Source organism: Chrysemys picta, chromosome 24 (assembly GCF_011386835.1).
Source record: "Chrysemys picta bellii isolate R12L10 chromosome 24, ASM1138683v2, whole genome shotgun sequence".
In the NCBI taxonomy this organism is placed as follows: domain Eukaryota; kingdom Metazoa; phylum Chordata; order Testudines; family Emydidae; genus Chrysemys; species Chrysemys picta.
This window is the reverse complement of record NC_088814.1, coordinates 16,456,239-16,474,021: the sequence shown is the minus strand read 5'-3', so window position 1 is coordinate 16,474,021 and position 17,783 is coordinate 16,456,239. Positions and strand designations below refer to the sequence as shown.

The 17,783-nt window shown below is 43.8% G+C and overlaps 1 protein-coding gene across 8 annotated transcripts in view; it reads right to left on the bottom strand.

Moving 5' to 3' along the window:
- Positions 1 to 17,783, bottom strand: part of MYO1D (myosin ID) — a 360,936-nt gene that overhangs the window by 123,585 nt on the left and 219,568 nt on the right. For all 8 annotated transcript variants that reach the window (XM_005282854.5, XM_065577933.1, XM_065577932.1 and 5 more), the window contains exon 20: positions 2,026 to 2,139. In XM_005282854.5, coding sequence (XP_005282911.2) covers positions 2,026 to 2,139 — 114 coding nt within the window. The remainder of the gene's footprint in view (positions 1 to 2,025; positions 2,140 to 17,783) is intronic.

Sequence of the window (17,783 nt, the reverse complement as noted above, 5' to 3'; positions counted from 1 at the left end):
TGCCCCATTACCCCTCTTACAAAATACCCCAATGTCCCATCATAATTATTTAGATTGAGGAGATTGTTCTATACAGGTGTCCTCCCCAGTGGCAGGTCACTGCAGGTTTACTAGAAAAGCTGGTTTCTATCTATTGAATATCTAAGTATTCAAAAAAGTGCAATACCCAGATGCACCGAAACATTAACTGCTTCAATGCTGGATAAAATGCAAACTAAGCGTAGCCTGTGCCCTTAACGAGCACTTCCAGGAAGTCCTCACTCCATTCATGTGAATGGATGTTCTATTTTAAACATGCATTTTATGTGAAGGACTGCAACAAGCAGCTATTCTCACCAAAAATGTGTTTTCCAGGCAACTTGCACAAGACTGTACATCTGACATACCTGTAACCTTCAATTTTTAAAACATTAAGAAGTTTTCCAAGCAAGCCATGCTGTGCTCTGGCTGCTAGCTGTCAGCATCAAGGCACAGAACATTGTTAAAGAATAATATGGTCTCCCTCTGCTAGATGAACACAGAGACAAAGCTCAGCCTTTAATATTTATCTTCCATAAAGGTTTAATGTCAAACACTTCTTTCAAAAGCAAGATGACAGTGGTCATTGATAAATGTGGACTTATTTCAATTACCAATGTAGCAAGTTACTTGTTTTGATCTAACCATTTGGTTTGAGACAATGGGATAGCAAGCTCACAGCTGCTAACTAGAACATAAATCAGAAACCAGATTTTCATTAATTCAGGGATCAGATGAATTTTTATTCCTTCAAACAAAAATAAAAGCCAGCAGCTTGCTTCAAAAGTACAGTTTGCTTTTTAGATACCCTGTATATTTTAATAACTTGGTTTGGGTTGGCAGGAGTCAGCCATCCAGCAATCAAACCTGCTGACAATTTCATTTTGTACAATTAGGAAGTAATGTGAACAGAATAGATCAGCAGCCCAGGAAAACGCCCCACAGCTGCTACATAAACTTAGAGGCAAGGCCTGTTTTCAAAGAAGGAGGCACTGATGCCATGACAATGCTCTATTGCAATTGCTATTCTTATTAGAACAAGTGGCTAACACAGGCAGATGTTGGCCCATTAGGCAGTGAGCTAGGGTGTGTGTTCATGAGACACTGGTGCACTTCTTGGCTGGTTGAAGAGCAAAGCACGCAGCAGGGCTGGATGGGGAGAAAAGGACCAATGCTAAGGATGCGGGAGGGAACTACTAACTATGGCTACATATGCAGCAAATATTATTCATTCCCCACTCCCCATTTTCACTGTCATTTACAATAAAGGAATACCAGATTTATTGATGAAATCCCAGCCGTACATTCAGTGGGACTCTGTAAAGCTGTGACATTCCCAAACTAGCCAAACCAGGCTGTGTAGTTTTGTAGTAACTACAGCAGGTTTAACTCAGGTTGCGAAAATTGAGTAGTAGCAAATCAGCTAAAAGGGACACTGAAGAGCTAAAAGGCCAGCTCTTTCCACCCCTTCTCCACCAATGATAATCTCCTGCTTTGAAATGTGAGCTAAATCTCTGCTAGCCTGAGGACCAGATAGTCCAATCCAATTCAATATCTGACTTGGTTTACTATTTAATATACATGTTATCAATGAGCGTTCAAACGTTAAGGGTCAGAGAAACCCACAAAGGCATGGACATTCTGAGTTAGAGCTGCTGTGACTTTCTAACCTCATTTTATGGGACCACAATCCTGCAGTGCACTGTACACAAAAAATAAAACAATTTGAAGAGGAAAACATAATGAGTAGTTTGGTTTCTGGCCTTCATATTATGTATTGGAATTAAAAGGAACAACATTATTTAGCAGCATTTAAAAAGTGCTTTACATCTTCAAAGTGCTTTACAAATATTAAACATATAAGTGATGCAAATGTAGGTATTGTCTCAATTTTACAGGAGGGAAAACTGAGTCAATTAAGTGCCTTGTTCAAGATCACAGGGAATGTGTGTGTCAGAGCCTGAGATTAGAACTCTGAAGTCATTGGATTCCAGTCCTCATACTTACATTGTAAAGTGGGATGGTATTCATCACCCTGTACTGCTTCATAGGGTCCATTTTATAAAGGTGTCGATCAGTGATAAAAATTGCTCGGTCCTCCACTTTATTAAAGCGATTTACCTGGAAAAAGGCAAATCCCCACAGATGTTAAGTCACACAAATTACTTCATGTTGCATGAAAGGATCAAAATTCATGGTATCAAGTTCCTACATATGTAAGTGCACCTAACAGGAACATTACTGCGTGATCTGAAGAGGTTTAAAATTTGCTTCAACATTTCTATGTCAAACCTGGGATGTGGAGCTATAACATGTAAATATCTTCATCAACTTTAAAGCAACAACGCTGTTTTAGTCTCCAAGGGTATCCGGTAGCTCCATATCCTCAGGTTTCTTAGGAACAATAAGCTGGGTAGTGTCTGGGGACAATTTGAAACGCATTCCATACGCTATTGTGATAATTTACAAATTAAATAATGTAATATAATTCAGTGAAAAAAGTAATGTTTTAATGCAGTGATTGTACTCAGTAAATATAAAGCCAATTATAGAGATTCTTGGAATTCAGTAAAGAACTATTAATTCTCCTGCTGAGACTCATCACTATCATATCACTTTTCAACCACACTGGCTGCCAACAAGAGTCCAACAGGACCTGAAATTAACTGGATACATGTCAAGGCACTAGAGCAGGGATGAGCAAACTTTTTGGCCCGAGGGCCACATCGGGGTGCGAAACTGTATAGAGGCCAGGTAGGGTAGGCTGTGCCTCCCCAAACACCCTGGCCCACGCCCCCTATCTGCCCCCTCCCACTTCCCGCCCCTTGACTGCCCCCCTCAGAACTTCCAACCCATCCAACACCCCCTGCTCCTTGTCCCCTGACACCCCCCATCCCCAGGGACCCTACCCCCTGTCCAATCCCCCCTGCTCCTCGTCCCCTGACTGCCCCCCCAACCCCTATCCACACCCCTACCCCCTGACAGGCCCCCCGGAACTCCCACATCTGATCCAACCCCCCCGCTCCCAGTCCCCTGACTGCCCCCCACAGAACCTCCACCCCATCCAACCACCCCCTGCTCCCTGTCCCCTGACTGCCCCCTGGGACTTCCTGCCCCTTAGCCAACCCCTCCCCCCCACCCCCTTACCACGCCGCTCAGAGCAGCAGGAGCTTGTAGCCCCGCCGCCCTGACAGAGCCAGCCGCGCTACCTATGCAGCAGCATCACTCCGGGGGGGGGGAGGGGCCGGGGGCTAGCCTCCCCAGCCAGGAGCTCAAGGGCCGGGCAGGACAGTCCCGCGGGCCGGATGTGGCCCACGGGCCGTAGTTTGCCCACCTCTGCACTAGAGGGACAATCCTTAGAAATGCACATTCATTCATTCATTTTCAGCTAAACTCATCACAATTCTATCCTAGTAGGATATTGTCTGTATGACTGAACACTCAGAATGAGGGGATCCCGCTGGAAGCTGATCTTAATGCATGGTATATTGAAGGATGGCTTGAGAACAATGATAAAAAGCATTTTTCTGAAGTGGCTACATTAAGTTTCCCTTGTGCTGATCATTGCTGAACCTTACTTCACCTCCCAGTTGCTTACTATACTGAATTTCTCACCACATCAAATCTGATGGAATTAAGAGGGACCAATCCTCTGACTGAAACAGTCTTCCCAATCTAGTAGTGTCTGCACCTTGGATTATTGTCCAGAACAGAACAGCAGTTTAAGTGACCATGAGATGGTCGAGTTCAGGATCCTGACACAAGGAAGAAAGGAGAGCAGCAGAATACGGACCCTGGACTTCAGAAAAGCAGACTTTGACTCCCTCAGGGAACTGATGGGCAGGATCCCCTGGGAGAATAACATGAGGGGGAAAGGAGTCTGGAGAGCTGGCTGTATTTTAAAGAATCCTTATTGAGGTTGCAGGAACAAACCATCCCGATGTGTAGAAAGAACAGTAAATATGGCAGGCGACCAGCTTGGCTAAACAGTGAAATCCTTGCGGATCTTAAACGCAAAAAAGAAGCTTACAAGAAGTGGAAGATTGGACAAATGACCAGGGAGGAATATAAAAATATTGCTCAGGCATGCAGGAGTGAAATCAGGAAGGCCAAATCACACTTGGAGTTGCAGCTAGCAAGAGATGTTAAGAGTAACAAGAAGGGTTTCTTCAGGTATGTTAGCAACAAGAAGAAAGTCAAGGAAAGTGCGGGCCCCTTACTGAATGAGGGAGGCAACCTAGTGACAGAGGATGTGGAAAAAGCTAATGTACTCAATGATTTTTTTGCCTCTATCTTCACAAACAAGGTCAGCCCCCAGACTGCTGCACTGGGCAGCACAGTATGGGGAGAAGGAGACCAGCCCTCTGTGGAGAAAGAAGTGGTTCAGAAAAACTGGATGAGCACAAGTCCATGGGGCTGGATGCGCTGCATCCGAGGGTGCTAAAGGAGTTGGCGGTTGTGATTGCAGAGCCATTGGACATTATCTTTGAAAACTCATGGCGATCGGGGGAGGTCCCGGATGACTGGAAAAAGGCTAATGTAGTGCCCATCTTTAAAAAAGGGAAGGAGGAGGATCCGGGGAACTACAGGCCAGTCAGCCTCACCTCAGTCCCTGGAAAAATCATGGAGCAGGTCCTCAAGGAATTAATTCTGAAGCACTTGGAGGAGAGGAAAGTGATCAGGAACAGTCAGCATGGATTCACCAAGGACAAGTCATGCCTGACTAACATAATTGCCTTCTATGAGGAGATAACTGGGTCTGTGGATGAGGGGAAAGCAGTGGATGTGTTATTCCTTGACTTTAGTAAAGCTTTTGATACAGTCTCCCACAGTATTCTTGCCAGCAAGTTAAAGAAGTATGGGCTGGATGAATGGACTATAAAGTGGATAGAAAGCTGGCTAGATCCTCCGGCTCAATGGGTAGTGATCAACGGCTCCATGTCTAGTTGGCAGCCGGTTTCAAGCGGAGTGCCCCAAGGATCGGTCCTGGGGCTGGTTTTGTTCAATATCTTCATTAATGATCTGGAGGATGGCGTGGACTGCACGCTCAGCAAGTTTGCAGATGAAACTAAACTGGGAGGAGTGGTAGATACACTGGAGGGTAGGGATAGGATACAGAGGGACCTAGACAAATTAGAGGATTGGGCCCAAAGAAACCTGATGAGGTTCAACAAGGACAAGTGCAGAGTCCTGCACTTAGGACGGAAGAATCCCATGCACTGCTACAGACTAGGGACCGAATGGCTAAGAAGCAGTTCTGCAGAAAAGGACCTAGGGGTCACAGTGGACGAGAAGCTGGATACGAGTCAACAGTGTGCTCTTGTTGCCAAGAAGGCTAAGGCATTTTGGGCTGTATAAGTAGGGGCATTGCCAGCAGATCAAGGGACGTGATCATTCCCCTCTATTTGACATTGGTGAGGCCTCATCTGGAGTACTGTGTCCAGTTTTGGACCCCACACAACAAGGAGGATGTGGAAAAATTGGAAAGAGTCCAGCGGTAGGCAACAAAAATTATTAGGGGGCTGGAGCACATGACTTATGAGGAGAGGCTGAGGGAACTGGGATTGTTAGCCTGCAGAAGAGAAGAATGAGGGGGGATTTGATAGCTGCTTTCAACTACCTGAAAGGGGGTTCCAAAGAGGATGGATCTAGACTGTTCTCAGTGGTACCTGTTGACAGAACAAGGAGTAATGGTCTCAAGTTGCAGTGGGGGAGGTTTAGGTTGGATATTAGGAAAAACTTTTTCACTAGGAGGGTGGTGAAGCACTGGAATGGGTTACCTAGGGAGGTGGTGGAATCTCCTTCCTTAGAGGTTTTTAAGGTCAGGCTTGACAAAGCCCTGGCTGGGATGATTTAGTTGGGAATTGGTCCTGCTTTGAGCAGGGGGTTGGACTAGATGACCTCCTGATATTCTATGATTCTAAGTCAATTAGTACTTTGTCTTAATTCATGCATTTTACTATAATCAGGGGGGAACTTATTGTTTCTATGCTATCACGGCAACAGGAAAATAGACTTAATAAAAGGGCCAACTAATCTAATACACTAAAAGTAAAAGGTGTAATTTAGCAGTAAGCTACTTAAAACTATCAATAAACGATGTTTTCCCCTAGTTCTCAAGATTCTCTTTTCTGCATTCACTTTTAATCACCAGCAAAGTACCAAATGATCCCAATTAGTATCCCTCCAGCACAGTACAACACCTAAGTCAGCCAGCGGGCTTGCTATTGCAATACAAATCATCTCTAGTGAGGTGCTCACATAGTTTTGCTATCCATTAAAAATAGCTACTGTATTGGAGGGCTGGAGGATAGCAAGTGTACCTATATATAAAAATGTTCTGGGGGTGATCTAGGAAAGTGAAGACCAGTAAGCCAATTAGCCAGTTACAGATATAAGGCTAAAACAATCATTAAAAATTGAATAAAACCACTTGGAAAATCATGATATGATAGGGTCTAACAAGCACGGTTTCTGCAAACCACAAACAGCATCTCACTAATTTGTTAAAATCCTTTGAATGTGTCAGTAAAATAGTGGATAAAAGAGAACGGGTTGACAAAGGGAGTGTCACAGCAAGCCCATATTCTTCATAGAAATATGCTTATATGAATATGGCATAACTAAATTGTATTTGATGCAAGATGGGTCTTGCAAAATATCATTGGAAAGGTTATGATTTACTGAATATGATTATCCTATTTGTATGCATGCATGTATCATTGCTGTACCTGAAGTTAGGAATATAAACTCTATCAATTGCAAAAGTGTTTGCATCTGGGAAACACCCACCAGACAGTAGGCAATCAGCCTGAATGGGCCATTAGGAAAGACAATGGAATGGATCTTTGAAGATGTTGATCTCCCATCTTCCTGGAGCTCCTTCCTGTGGACATTACAAATAAACCTTGTCTCATGGTTGCTTTGACACTGCAAGGTCATGTGATCATGTCACCTGGTACTAGACCCCATCTTGGGCTTTCAGTGTTTTTCCATTAAGAGGGGGTTGGGAGTCAGACTGGGAAACAAAAGATTCATGCCATATATAAATTCTATTTAAGGCTCGAGAGTGAGTTAATCATGGTCGCCGGTTCTTCGCTAGATCCCTGCCCAGGATGACTGCTGTAAACACCTAAAACTGACCCGGGGAGGAGGACTGGGACCAGGCTGAAAAACATCAGCCAGGGAAGGGTATACCTGGAGATTTAAGTTGCAAGCAGTGCAGTTTACCTTCAAGAAACTCTGCAACCTGCATAAAACAACATTTAGGGTGAGAGATTACTATTTGTAACCAATTTCTTTAACGTATTAAGCCTAGTTTGTGTGCTTTGTTTTATTTGCTCAATAATCCGCTTTGATCTGTTTGCTGTCCCTTATAATCACTTAAAAATCTGTCCTTGGTAGTTAATAAACTTGTATTTGTTTTCTATAAACCAGTCTGTGCAATTTATATCACGTGCGCATGGGGGGGCGGGAAGAGAGGGAGCTGTGTATATCTCCCTCCACATTGGGGGGGGGGGGCAATTTTTATGAGCTTGTGCTGTACAGATCTCTCTACACAGTGCAAGACAATATAATTTTGGGTTTACACCCCAAAGGAGGTGTGCACATGAGTGCTGGGTAAATCCCTTAGCTGAATCCTCCCCCACAGAGCTGATTTCAGTCTGTGTCTGCAGCTGGGTGTGGCCTTACCTATGTGTGTGCTAGAGAAGGCTTGAGGGCCTGGCACAGCAAGAGCAGGCTGAGAAAGCCCAGGCTGGTGGAACGGGTGGGCTCAGTGGGACCCCAGTATATCAGGTGGCAACCCGGACGGAGGGTCCAACCTGTCACAGGGAGGTTACTGACCTATAACTGAGGGTTCTTGGAGATGTGTAAACTGTGGGTTATGCATGTGCACCATGCACCCAGAGCCAGAGAATGTGAAAGTAGTGTTTGTTGGTCTGTGCATGCACCCTGGTTCACCTCATGTCTCTGTACAAGGGGATAAAGGGCTGCGCAGATCGTCCGCCTTTCCAGTTCCTTCTCTACTATGAATCAGATAAGAGTGGAAGAGGGGAAAGAGGGTGGGCAGTGGGTATGGGAATACAGAGAGGGACCACACATCTCAAAGAACCTCCAGTTACAGGTCAGTAACTTCTCCTTCTTTGAGTGATGGTCCCTACTGTGCTCCACTGTGGGTGACTGACAAGCAGTACCTAAGTAGGAGGAAGGTGTGAGGATGTACAGGGTTGAACTGAGCAGAGGACCATCGTCCCAAAGGAGGCATTAGCAGAGGAATCCTGCAGCAGGGCATAATGTCTCACATGAATGGAGCCCCACGTGGCTGCTTTACAGATGTCAAGGAGGGGTACCTCCTGAAGTGATGTGATAACTGTTGCTTGTGCTGTGGTGGAATGAGCTCTTACCCCATCGGGAGGGAAGGGAAGGTTCAATAGCTGATAGAGTAGAATGAAGCCAGAGATCCATTTGGAGATTCTCTAGGTACAGTTGATGTGCCTCCTGATTCTTTCTGCTACAGAAATGGATAGTCTTGGGGATTTCCTGATTGGTTTTGTTCTTTGCAGGTACAAGGTTTAAGTACCACTTGGGACTAGGCTTCTGAATACGCAGGAAGGTTCTGATTAGGCCTTTCCAGAATCTATTGGCCAGTGGATGTGTGAAGAACAAAGTAGCCCTGAGAAGATGGATGGTATTCACTGATTGCCACCAATTGGACTTGCTAGGACCTGATGGACAAGCCTGATGTCTTCAAAGAGAGGATATAGTCCAAGATGTGAGGAATATCTGCAGTTTCTGGGAGAATGCCTCTTTCATAGAATATCAGGGTTGGAAGGGACCTCTGGAGGTCATCTAGTCCAACCCCCTGCTCAAAGCAGGACCAATTCCCAACTAAATCATCCCAGTCAGGGCTTTGTCAAGCTGGGCCTTAAAAACCTCCAAGGAAGGAGATTCCACCACCTCCCTAGGTAAAGCATTCCAGTGCTTCACCACCCTCCTAGTGAAATAGTGTTTCCTAATATCCAACCTAGACCTCCCCCACTGCAACTTGAGACCATTGCACCTTGTGCTGTCATCTGCCACCCAGAGAACAGCCGAGCTCCATCCTCTTTGGAACCCCCCGTTAGGTAGTTGAAAGCAGCTATCAAATCCCCCCTCATTCTTCTCTTCTGCAGACTAAACAATCCCAGTTCCCTCAGCCTCTTCTCATAAGTCATGTGCTCCAGACCCCTAATAATTTTTGTTGCCCTCCGCTGAACTCCTTCCAATTTTTCCACATCCTTCTTGTAGTGTGGGGCCCAAAACTGGACACACTACTCCAGATGAGGCCTCACCAATGTCGCATAAAGGGGAACGATCACGTTCCTCGATCTGCTGGCAATGCCCCTACTTATACAGCCCAAAATGCCATTAGCCTTCTTGGCAACAAGAGCACACTGTTGACTCATATCCAGCTTCTCGTCCACTGTGACCCCTAGGTCCTTTTCTGCAGAACTGCTACCTAGCCATTCGGTCCCTAGTCTTTCATGTGCCCAAGAAGAAAAGCGCTTCCATTTAGCTAGGTAACATCTAGTAGAGTCCTGTCTACAATTAGAAAGGATGTCTCGCACAGCTGTGGAACATGAACTTTCTAAGGACAATGCCCTCCAAATACCAAGGCCTGAATTGAAGCAGACGCATAAGGGGAGGCTTGATCTTGCCATTCCAAGAGCTGGTCAGAAGCTCTGGAAACGTTGGGAGTATGATTGGTGGTTGGGACGACGTACATAGGAGGTTGGGAAACCAAAACTATCTAGACCAGAAGTGGGAGATCAGAATGACCTGTGCTCTGTCCTGCTGGATTTAGTGTTGAACTCATGGCAGGAGTGAGAGCGGAGGAAAAGCATAGTTGAACTGGTCTAATAAAGGAAGAAGCAGAGTGTCAACCTGGGAGGGGCAACCGAAGGCTCCTCTGGAGCAATATGTGGTGCATTTCCTGTTTGCTTGAGATGTAAACAGATCCCTGGTTGGGGTTACCTATGTTTTTAAATTTGGGGTATACATTTCTGTTGAGCCTCTATTACGGTGTCTTTCAAAAGTTGCCATGCAGCTTGCAGGGATTTCACTTTTGGTGCTGTACCTTTTAATTTCGGTTTAACTAACTCCCTCATTTTTGTGTAGTTCCCCTTTCAGAAATTAAATGCTACCACGTTGGGCTGCTGTGCTGTTTTCCCTGCACAGGGATGTTAAATCTAATTATATTATAGTCACTATTACAAGCGGTTCAGGTATATTCACCTGTTGGACCAAATTCTGTGCTTCAGGACTAAATCAAGAATTGCCTCTCCCCTTGTGGGTTCCAGGACTAGCTGCTCCAAGAAGCAGTCATTTAAGGCGTCAAGAAACTTTGTCTCTGCATCCCATCCTGAGATGACATGTACCCAGTCAATATGGGGATAGTTGAAATCCCTCAGTTGAAATCCCCCATTATTGAGTTTTTATTTTTTATAGCCTCTCTAATCTCCCTGAGCATTTCACAGTCACTATCACCATTCCTGGTCACGGATGCCATCATGGCAAAAGATGAACAGCAGGATGGATGCCTCAAGATCACGTATTAGGTTTGGTGTTTAACACATTTATTAAGAATCTGGAAAAGAGCATGGGCAGTGAGATAGCAAGATTTGTAGATGACAAAGTTACTTAGGTTAAGGAAGTCCAGAGAAGACTGATGAACTTCAGAGGGACATAACCAAGGTAGATGAATGGGCAGCACAATGGCAAACAAAGTTAAATGTTGGTAAATGCAAAGTAATGCATACTGGAGGGAAAAAATGAGAATACTTATACAGTTTACAGGGTTCTACTCAGAAAAAATTGACCTGAGCTCAATTTAGGACACTCATAGAAGACTTTGGCTCAATGCACAGCTGCATTCTAAAGCAAACAAGATGTTTGGATACATCTGGAATGGGGTGGAAGACAATCTGGAAAATATGCCATATAAATCACTGGTGCGGCCTCATCTGGTTACTATGTGCAGTACTGGTCATTCCATCTCAAAAAAGGACGTTGGCAGAATATTCAGAGAAAGTAACAAATTACTAGGTCTAGAAAAATTCTGACATGAAAAGATTGAAAAAAATTGGGATTATTTTCTTCAGAAAGGAGATGAACAAAAGAGCACATAAAAAGGATATACAATGCTGAATGGTCTAGAAAAGATAGTTTGGGTGCTTCTGCACTATGTATCATGCAACACAAGTTCAAGGGGACATTCACTGAAGTTTCACAGAATAGAACTGGGAAATTCAAAGGATGTTTTTTCATGGAATCATAGAATATCAGGGTTGGAAGGACCTCCTGAGGTCCCTCTTTTTTTAAAGATAGGCACTACATTAGCCCTTCTCCAGTCATCCAGACCTCCCCGGATCGCCATGAGTTTTCAAAGATAATGGCCAATGGCTCTGCAATCACATCCGCCAACTCTTTTAAGCACCCTCGGATGCAGTGAATCCGGTCCCATGGACTTGTGCTCGTCCAGCTTTTCTAAATAGTCCTGAACCACTTCTTTCTCCACAGAGGGCTGGTCACCTCCTCCCCAGGTTGTGCTGCCCAGTGCAGTAGTCTGGGAGCTGACCCTTGTTCGTGAAGACAGAGGCAAAAAAAATCATTGAGTACATTAGCTTTTTCCACATCCTCTGTCACTAGGTTGCCTCCCTCATTCAGTAAGGGGCCCACACTTTCCTTGACTTTCTTCTTGTTGCTAACATACCTGAAGAAACCCTTCTTGTTACTCTTAACATCTCTTGCTAGCTGCAACTTCAAGTGTGATTTTGCCTTCCTGATTTCACTCCTGCATGCCTGAGCAATATTTTTATGCTCCTCCCTGGTCATTTGTCCAATCTTCCACTTCTTGTAAGCTTCTTTTTGCGTTTAAGATCCTCAAGGATTTCACTGTTTAGCCAAGCTGGTCGCCTGCCATATTTACCTGTTCTTTCTACACATCGGGATGGTTTGTTCCTGCAACCTCAATAAGGATTCTTTAAAATACAGCCAGCTGTAATGTATAAACTGTGCAGCTCCTTACCATGGGACATTATTGAGGCAAAGAATTTAGCAAGGTTATACCAGGGATTGGGCACTTATATAGATAACAAGAATATCCAGAATTATAATAATTAATGCTAACATTAACTTTGGGAGTATATTAAAACCTCATACCTCAGGGTTTAAGACAAACTAATAGGAATTAGGTGGTTTCTTGAACCTTTCTCTGATGCATCTGGTCCTGGCCACTGTTTGAGTCAGAATCCTGAACTAGATGGACCATGGGTCTGATCCACTATGGTAATTTCTATGCTCCCTCTGTAACAATTCCAGCAGCTATTAGCTGGGACTGGGAAGTGTGCCCAGGTCTTGCAAGGCTGTACAGACCAGTAACAAACCAAAAAGTACCACAAATTCCTTCCTGTGTGTGCTGTACATGTAGTTTTTAACATTCACACTGAACAATAAGCCCAGCTGTAACACACAGAGATGTCCAGATAGGAAAGTACACTGGCTTGTCTCAGTGGAAGAGCAAAGTTTTGCTTCTCTTAAAATTAATGCCCTTTTCTGGATGCAAGCAACCAATACCTTATTTCTTTCCTTAGCTTCAGCATGTTCATGTAGATTAAACAGCCTCATATGTAAGGTGGGGTTTTCTTGATTTGTTTTAATCAACACTTCCTAAAGGGCATTTTCATTTTGGAAGGTTTTCTTCAAATGCTTGAAAATATATAAAAATGCCAATGCATTAAAGACAACATTGTTGCTTTGTTGGCTCTGTAATGGAATAAAGGTAGGTCTATTATGTTCTCAGCTACAATTGTTTATACCCCCATAGTGAGCACTCTTTTCCAGCTTGTGTTCTCTGCACCACACCCGGTAATTTCTTGTATTATTTATATTTTCACTGATTCAAATGAGAATCAAGACTTGCTCTTGTTCACAATTACAATTTTGTAATCTCGAGTTTCAATTCAAGGAGGTGGCTTGGCTTCCTGATTTCTTTTGTTGAAGAAAAGCAAAGCTCTAATTTCACAACAGAGAAACCCAAAGAGAGCTCTCTAGTTCTCCACCAGATGTGCCAGAGTACTGCGAGCACGGAGGAATTTCACTTTGGTGATGCAAAATGATGAAAGAGTGACCTCTGTAGAAGAGCCTCTTGCCTCAATTGGGGTGGGTGGGTGGGGGAAGAGAGCTGCACTATGTATGGGAGGGAGCGGGCTTTGCTTCCCAAGTGATCTTACTCTCTACAGGCCATGAGGAAATCTGCTGATGCTTGTCACCTCACAGGCATCTTGTCTTCCAGGATGAAGCTCCCATCCTCTCCCTGAATCAACAGATGCAGGTCCCCCAAAACCTAGTCTTTCATCTACAGAAAAGACTCACTTTTCCAGATGCAGAAATAAATTGCTTCAGAAATACCAAGCTCACTAGTGCAGCAGTTATTAAACTTCAAAGTACAGGATCATTCATACTGAGTTGATGAAATGAAGACTACATGTGCACACTCAGAGGAAAAATTCAAAGAGCACACCATGTATCATTTACACCACAACCTCACTGAGTCCAGGGGGCAGATCATCAGCTGATGTAAACTGCCATAGCTCCTTCGTTATGACAACTGACACCAGCTGAGGAACTGCCCTAAAGAATTGTAAAAAGGATTAGATATCCTACAGTAGTACCTTTGAGACAAATATGCTCAATGTGTAAATTCTGTTTAGTTTTTGATCTCCTAGGCTCTATTAGTATTTGCTGGAACTGCCCACTACTGTAACCCAAAAGCCTTTTGAGATCATTATTAATAAAATTAACTGCACTCCTAAAGCAATTTCCATCTCAAAGCACTTTGACACAGGTATTAGACTCTTTTTACACATGGTGAAACTGAGGTACAGAGGTCAAGTAAATTGCCCTAAGCCTCACAGGAAATCTGATGATGAGCCAAGAATATCCTTCCCGCTGTAATGAGGAAAGTAGCCAAGTATTTGATTTCTTAAACTATCTCCAGATATACATTTTTGCTCTGAAATCCGCAGAGAGACTGGTCAAAGTCATTCCTGGAATAACTTCTGAAGTCAGGGAAGTAAACTAAGGATGAATTTGAGACCCCGTGTTTTGAGACATTTTATGGACTGATGGCCTGCAAAATAATAGCCTTTAAGAGAAGCAATAAAATCAATTCATCTTTATCACATTTTCACTTCTGTAACTCAGACCTTCGCTCCCGGCCTGAAATATTGTGTGCCACATTTCAGGCTGGAGAGAGTTTGCAGACTGTTTATAAACCCCAATAATCCAGGTTTAACATTAGAGGGCTGACACAAGCTTAACTACTGCAATGCAAACAGTACTCTACTAATGTCTACACTAGATCCTACATCAGTACAACTACAGTGATGTCACTGTTGTGTCACAGTTTAGACACTTGCTGTAGCAATGGAAGGGATTTTTCCACCCCGTCGAGAGGTGGTAGCTAGGCCGACAGAAGTATTTTTCCATCAGCCTAGCAGAGTCTATATTGGGGCTTAGGTTAGTTTAACTGATTCTCAGGGGGTGTGAATATTTCAAAACACTGAGAAACAGTTAGGCTGACCTAAGTCTTAGGTGTAGACCTCAGGTCCCATAAGAATGCTCTTTAAAAAAGGGAAGGAGGAGGATCTGGGGAACTACAGGCCAGTCAGCCTCACCTCAGTCCCTGGAAAAATCATGGAGCAGATCCTCAAGGAATCAATTTTGAAGCACTTTGAGGAGAGGAAAGTGATGAGGAACAGTCAGCATGGATTCACGAAGGGCAAGTCATGCCTGACTAACCTAATTGCCTTCTATGAGGAGATAACTGGCTCTGTGGATGAGGGGAAAGCAGTGGACATGTTATTCCTTGACTTTAGCAAAGCTTTTGATATGGTCTCCCACAGTATTCTTGCCAGCAAGTCAGAGAAGTATGGGCTGGATGAATGGACTATAAGGTGGATAGAAAGCTCGTTAGATCATCGGGCTTAACGGGTAGTGATCAATGGCTCCATGTCTAGTTGACAGCCGGTTTCAAGCTGTCCAAGGGAGGGTGCTGGGGCTGGTTTTGTTCAATATCTTCATTAATGATCTGGAGGATGGCATAAATTGCACCCTCAGCAAGTTTGCAGATGACACTAAACTGGGAGGAGTGGTAGATACACTGGAGGGTAGGGATAGGATACAGAGGGACCTAGACAAATTAGAGTATTGGGACAAAAGAAATCTGATGAGGTTCATTAAGGACAAGTGCAGAGTCCCGCACTCAGGACGGAAGAATGAACTGCTACAGACTAGAGACTGAGTGGCTAGGCAGCAGTTCTGCAGAAAAGGACCTAGGGGTTACAGTGGATGAGAAGCTGGATATGAGTTGACAGTGTGCCCTTGTTGCCAAGAAGGCTAACGGCATTTTGGGCTGTATAAGTAGGAGCATTACCAGCAGATCAAGGGACGTAATCATTCACCTCTTTTCGGCATTGGTGAGGCCTCATCTGGAGTACTGTGTCCAGTTTTGGGCCCCACACTACAAGAAGGATGTGGAAAAATTGGAAAGAGTCCAGAGGAGGGCAACAAAAATGATCAGGGGGCTGGAGCACAGGACTTATGAGGAGAGGCTGAGGGAACTGGGATTGTTTAGTCTGCAGAAGAGAAGAATGAGGGGGGATTTGATAGCTGCTTTCAACTACCTGAAAGGGGGTTCCAAAGAGGATGGATCTAGATTGTTCTCAGTGGTACCAGATGACAGAACAAGTAGTAATGGTCTCAAGTTGCAGAGGGGGAGGTTTAGGTTGGATATTAAGAAAAACTTTTTCACTAGGAGGGTGATGAAGCACTGGACTTGGTTACCTAAGAAGGTGGTGGAATCTCCATCCTTAGAGGTTTTTAAGGTCAGGCTTGACAAAGCCCTGGCTAGGATAATTTAGTTGGGGATTGGTCCTGCTTTGAGCAGGGGGTTGGACTAGATACCTCCTGAGGTCCCTTCCAACCCTGATATTCTATGATTCTAAGATAATTACAGCGTTCTGTGTGCTGACACCAAATGGCAATACATGTGGGAATAATGGGTTTATGGAGAGTTAAAGGAAGGGCAAAACTAGTTAGAAAGAATTTTATCATTCATTTTTATAGACAACTGTTCAGCAGTAGAAAATGAAAATCTTTTTATCTTTAACAATACAGGAAACTAGTCCTCTGACTGCAGTGATGGATCCTGTTCCTTTTGGGGAACATAGAGAATCCTGTATCTCACATACTAGATCAGAGGAGCCTCCTTGGTTCTGAAATTGTCAGCCTGGACAGGGATCCATCACCGCAGCCTGAGAAATGGTTTCTTATGCCAGATGTGTGAGAAACAGGAGACATACAATAGTTCTGTACTTATCACTCCTTGCTTATCAACCGAGTAGTTAGGGCAGGGGTGGAATTGACTGGCTCAGGAGATTGCTAATGGGATATGGAGCCCTTTGCCTCTATAACAGGTTGTCTGTTCTAATCCAGTCAATGGGGACTGAAAATTATTACCAACTGTAGAATGTTCAGTGGTGTATATAAAATATTTGTGGCACTCTTAGTGCAGTCCCATGTTTCAAAAAATCAGCCAAAGTGACCCCCATTTCAGAAGTGATCCTAAGGATTTAACGGTTTTGGAGGCTGAATTCTATTATCTTGCAAGGTAGTCACTCCAAAACAGGGTTGAGGGAATATGGACAAGGAGTGAGAGAAGCAGGAAATGTCACTGTTGCAAACAGAAATCTTGGACTCTGAAATCTAGCCCCATTCAGTCCTAAAAAGATTTAAGGAATTAATCTAAGATGACCTTTCTACAGTTCTGGCAAGAAAGGAAAAAACACCAACAGATGCAGGAACATTATTTGTAACAAGGAGGATGCATCTGAAGAAGTGGTGTTTTACCCATGAAGCTTATGCCCAAATAAATCTGTTAGTCTTTAAAAAAGGTGCCACCAGACTCCTTGTTGTTTTTGTGGATACAGACTAACACGGCTACCCCCAATACTGGAAAAAGAAGAACAGGAGTACTTGTGGCACCTTAGAGACTAACAAATTTATTAGAGCATAAGCTTTCGTGGACTACAGCCCACTTCTTCAGATGCATGCATGTGGGCTGTAGTCCACGAAAGCTTATGCTCTAATAAATTTGTTAGTCTCTAAGGTGCCACAAGTACTCCTGTTCTTCTTTTTGCGGATACAGACTAACACGGCTGCTACTCTGAACCCCAATACTGGAACATTATTTGTTTAATTATCACGTGCAGCTGTTCCAGTTAAAAGTCATATCAAACATACTTCTCTAATAAAATAATCACTTCTATGGGCTTAAGAGAGTCCTAATGATTATAAACCTGGTAATACTAATCTGGATGGAAACACAAGAATCAAAGTGGTACAGGACCAACACATGGGGTGGGAAAACACAAACAAGGCAAATTCAGGGATTATCTCAGTCTACGTGATAACCTGGTCAAAATGCTGCTTCCAATCGCATCTTTCCATGGACTGTGTGACAAATGGAGCCTGCTGTGGAAATGCTGCTTTTAAAAAGCATTATTTGTCTTCCTCTGCTTCCTTTCTTCACCATTCTCCCTGGAACTGGCTCCCTCTCAAATTGTTACACTTAGATGAAAATGTTTTTCTCCCAAACAGCATGTCCAGGGGATATTTTCCAATCTTCTTGGAAGTAGCTGTGATGGCTTACAATTAAAAATAAA